At 45.9% G+C, this 4,312-nt stretch overlaps 2 protein-coding genes across 2 annotated transcripts in view; both read left to right on the top strand.

The window, feature by feature from the left end:
• LOC9629452 (phosphatidylinositol 4-kinase beta 2) overlaps window positions 1–2,978 on the top strand; it is a 4,757-nt gene extending 1,779 nt beyond the window's left edge. The window contains 14 exon segments of the mRNA XM_024666196.1: window positions 176–414; window positions 472–520; window positions 587–719; window positions 769–1,168; window positions 1,222–1,461; window positions 1,521–1,590; window positions 1,648–1,745; window positions 1,798–1,893; window positions 1,950–2,003; window positions 2,058–2,201; window positions 2,265–2,318; window positions 2,378–2,452; window positions 2,516–2,599; window positions 2,671–2,978. Of these exon segments, the coding sequence (XP_024521964.1) occupies window positions 176–414; window positions 472–520; window positions 587–719; window positions 769–1,168; window positions 1,222–1,461; window positions 1,521–1,590; window positions 1,648–1,745; window positions 1,798–1,893; window positions 1,950–2,003; window positions 2,058–2,201; window positions 2,265–2,318; window positions 2,378–2,452; window positions 2,516–2,599; window positions 2,671–2,772 (1,838 nt within the window). The 3' untranslated portion in view covers window positions 2,773–2,978.
• A 39-nt stretch (window positions 2,979–3,017) lies between these two features.
• LOC112343165 (protein DETOXIFICATION 45, chloroplastic-like) overlaps window positions 3,018–4,312 on the top strand; it is a 2,315-nt gene continuing 1,020 nt past the window's right edge. The window contains exons 1-7 of the mRNA XM_024666225.1: window positions 3,018–3,295; window positions 3,348–3,481; window positions 3,550–3,686; window positions 3,742–3,885; window positions 3,938–4,073; window positions 4,118–4,214; window positions 4,272–4,311. Coding sequence (XP_024521993.1) covers window positions 3,018–3,295; window positions 3,348–3,481; window positions 3,550–3,686; window positions 3,742–3,885; window positions 3,938–4,073; window positions 4,118–4,214; window positions 4,272–4,311 — 966 coding nt within the window. The remainder of the gene's footprint in view (window positions 3,296–3,347; window positions 3,482–3,549; window positions 3,687–3,741; window positions 3,886–3,937; window positions 4,074–4,117; window positions 4,215–4,271; window position 4,312) is intronic.

The raw sequence follows: 4,312 nt of genomic DNA, 5'->3' as shown, positions 1-4,312 counted from the left end.
CATCCACGAGGCTCGACTTCGAAGACATTGACCAGAGATCAGACAGTAGTACAGACACAGTTGTCTCCGAGAAGCCTACGGTACCTGAGAAAACGTCTGCGTTTGCTGCAGCGCACAAGCTTTTTACGACCGGTGATTGGTCCTTGATGAGCAACGGCAAACCCCAAAATGTAAGCTTCATTCTCTTGTTGCTTGGTTTTCACTGATATAAGAAACGTACAGAAAAGGCCTGGATCTCCAAAACAAAAAACCGAGAGGGGGTCCAGTAAACCACCGTTGCCAAGGTATTCCTCTTTCCACATTCGAAAGGGAACGTACCATGCCACTTTAGATTTTGTGAGATCGTTATGCGACATAGCATCTGGTTTAGTCGATGTGTTTCCAATGGAAGACCGACGGAAGGCTCTTCACGAGGTATTAAATTGCTAACTTTGTAAGTTGCTCTAATTTTGCTTTTTAATCTTTTCCCAGTCCTTGGCAGAACTGAACAATCATTTGGCAAGTGCGGAGCAAGATGGAGGTTAGCATTTCGACCTTTTCTTTACTTTTAGTTTCTAACATGACTTAATTATGTTCCCGGTTTCAGGTGTGTGTTTTCCGATGGGGAAGGGTTTGTACCGTGTTGTACACATACCGGAAAACGATGCGGTGTTGATGAACTCGAGGGAAAAGGCTCCGTTCCTTGTTTGCTTTGAGGTTTTGAAATGTGAAACCGAGAGGTATTTTAAAATTTCCGGTTGCCTTTTTCTTATCATACTTTTTATGCAGCTCTGTCAGGGATAGTAGAGATTCATCAATCAGGCCTCGAGGAGGGATTCCCCTTGCAAATGGAGACGCGCATGTTCAGCGTCCACCTCCTTGGGCTTATCCCGTATGGAACTCTCAACAATCGGGTTCTGAAAATTACTTGCGCAGTGCTTCCCGTGCTATCGATCGAGCCATGGCACACGACTGGGAAACCAACGTCAAAGTTGTCGAGCTGAACTTGCATGTCTTGGAACGGACGGATGATTCCGACAGGGGAGAGAAATGCAACGAGTCTGAATTGGTGCAAGTCAGTTTGCGAGCGGTTGTTGATATGAATATGGAAGATGTCGGAGAGGATTTCACTGCAAAAAGAAAGGATCATCGCCGTGTTCCTAGTACTGTAGCAATGGATGCTGTCAGGGTAAGTCCTTGAGCGTCAACTCTGAGAATATTTGTGATGTTTATTTCTTGTAGGCTGCAGCTGCAAAAGGTGAAGCTCCGCCAGGTCTTCCGCTGAAAGGAAGTGGCACAGTAACGGTAGGAGACTTTGTGTATGGATATGAGATTTACGTGAAACTGAACGCATTCTTGGATTTGTAGGATCAACTCGGCAAATCTTCTGATGTCGTCGGCGGCGAACTATGGGACATCAAAAAGGGAAAGATCAAGAAAACGTCCGTCTTTGGTGGGCTTCCTGGCTGGGATTTACGATCTGTAAGACTTTAACTCTTTTTGTCTCTTATCTGTAGTAAGCTTTTCCTATTTTATAACAGGCTATTGTTAAAAGCGGTGATGATTGCAGGCAAGAGCACTTGGCCGTTCAGCTTGTATCCCATTTCTATGGTAATCCGAACTGCTTTGAGACTTCCGACATCGTGTCAACGTCTTTGTTGTTTGCAGACATTTTTCAGGAAGCTGGCCTTCCTCTATGGTTGCGTCCATATGAGGTTCTAGTGACTTCCTCCAGAGCAGCGCTGATTGAGACGATTCCGGACACTGTAGGTTCTTTTTGTTTTGGTCTGTTTCCTCTACTAATATGCTGCGTTACAGGCTTCCGTACATGCTATAAAAACGCGAAACACAAGCTTGAGAGAATACTTTTGCAAAAAGTACGACGAGAATTCGCCAGCGTTTAAGCTTGCACAGGTGATTTACCGATGCAGTTTTTCTTGCCGTCCCCCTGATTTCCGTGAATTACGCAGAGGAATTTCGTGGAAAGCATGGCCGGCTATTCGATTCTATGCTACTTTCTTCAGGTATTAATCCTTCTTTGCTTTGCTACTGCTTAAACTAATGAGCGCCGTTGACAGGTGAAGGACAGACACAATGCAAACTTGCTTATCGACGAGGATGGGCACATCGTCCATATTGATTTCGGTTTCATGCTGTCTAATTCTCCTGGTGGAGTTAACTTTGAGAACGCCCCTTTTAAATTGACTCGGGAACAATTAGAGGCAAGTGTCGCTGCTGCTGTTGCACACTTGCGCTTGTACTTGAACGTCTTTTTCCATTGACAGGTGATGGATTCAGACGCAGAAGGGACTGCCAGCGAGTTTTTTGATTATTTCAAGGTGAGTGAGAGCATGGAAATACAAACAGTCGAACGGTTTTTACGTGTTTGTCCTTCCAGGTGTTGTGTATCCAGGGCTTCCTTACGTGTCGGAAGCACGCAGAACGGATAATTCTTCTGGTGGAAATGATGCAGGTAGACGACTAAAAGTTCTATTCGATTCGTCTTGCGAACTAATGCCGATTTTTTCTTGCGTAGGATTCGGGATGTCCTTGCTTTCGTGGAGGTCCCAAAACGATCCTGAATTTGAGAAAGCGTTTCCATCTTAGCTTGACTGAGGAGGTGAGTTATCCTAGAACTTTGCAAACTTTGTCTCGTTCTTCTCATGGTTTTTCTTTGTTTGTTCTTGGCAGCAATGCGTCTCCTTGGTCTTGTCGCTCATCAGCAGTAGCTTAGATGCTTGGCGTACTCGGCAGTATGATTACTATCAACGTGTTTTGAATGGAATCCAATAGCTCTCTCTCTCAGATCACTGGCGGATTTTGGTGGTTCTTCTTCTTCTCTCTTTTCCATGTTTCATATAATTTTGGGCCGAGAGCTCACTCTTCTTCTTTTGTGCGCGGGCGTATCATCCAAGGCATTCGTGGATGAATAAGAAAGAGCAAGAAAGCCGACTTGTGGCACCTCTTCTATGTTAATGTAAATATCTGTCCATTTGGTACTAGCGATGGGGGTTTAGGGTTCTATATTTCAATGCGATATGGGTGCGCTGGCGCCTCCTGCCGTGCCCGCCGCTCTCTCCTTTCGCGCTGTCGATCGCGAGCAGAGCCGGCTCAATGCGGCTGGGAGGTCGCGAATTCCGAGCAACACGGTTTCTTTTCGGCATTGGAATCTCAAATCAGGCATCGCGTTTGCTCGATGTGGAGGGGGCTGCTTGTTCTTGGCGCGCGGGAGGCGATCTCGATCGATATTTTGCTCCCTCAGCGCCGATGAGGTCCTTTTCGCTGATAAAGCTGATGGAAATCCTCCAGCTGACAGGTATGATCGTGAGAAGAATTTGAGGTAGAGATGATGTATGATTGATTGATAGGAGTTTGCTTGAGGATATTGTGGCCAAGGACGGCCTCGCGAAAGAAGTCGCGGTTTTGGCGTTTCCAGCGCTGCTCGGTCAGGCGATTGAGCCGCTGGCGCTTCTTACGGAGACAGCATTTGTAGGAAGGCTAGGTACCTTCGTTATTCCCTTTTTCTCTTTCCTCTCTTCTTTCGTTCCTTAGCCGAAAAAACGTTTACAGGAGCGGTGGAGCTAGCTGCTGTTGGAGTTTCGATCTCGGCTTTCAACTACGTCTCTAAGTGCTTCAACATTCCTCTTTTAAGCGTGACAACTTCGTTCGTAGCTGAGGACGATGCTGCTGTTCTCACCGATGATCAGGTGATTTTACTGTTATATTTCATAGGCGGGAATATGATGCTAGATTTCAGAGCAGCAGTCCGACGCAAAAAGATACGGCAAACAAGTCCTGCCTGCTGTTTCTTCCGCTCTCGTCCTCGGCTGTGCAATCGGGTTAATCGAAGCGTTGTTACTGGGATTTCAAGGTGGGAGATTGCTTAAACTGATGGGCGTCGCCAAGGTACAACATGAGTTTTTAAGTCTGCTTGCAAGAATTATTTAAATGTTTGTAGGATTCAGTAATGGCACCACCCGCAAGACAGTATCTCGTTTTTCGGGCTCTTGCGGCACCAGCAGCCGTGCTTTCACTGACATTGCAAGGTATTTTTCGCGGATTGAAGGACACCAAGACGCCTCTCTATGCAACCGGTATGTCACTCGATGAGTTTGTTTACGACTAATTCTCTCTTCAGCGATTGCAAGTTTGTCAAACATTGTCCTGGGGGCAACTCTTATATTTGGTCTAAAATTCGGCGTAGTGGGTGCGGCATTTGCATATGGAGCATCACAGTAAGCTTACATTTTTGTCGCTTACGTTTTTTTAGCTATTTACGTTTGTCGCTGTAGATATGCGATGATGTTTTATTTGCTGTGGTGCCTTAACAAAA

This window comes from Selaginella moellendorffii, unplaced genomic scaffold (genome assembly GCF_000143415.4).
Source record: "Selaginella moellendorffii unplaced genomic scaffold, v1.0 SELMOscaffold_137, whole genome shotgun sequence".
NCBI lineage: Eukaryota > Viridiplantae > Streptophyta > Lycopodiopsida > Selaginellales > Selaginellaceae > Selaginella > Selaginella moellendorffii.
The sequence above is the reverse complement of the archived record's forward strand: the minus strand, read 5'-3'. Positions and strand labels throughout refer to the sequence as shown.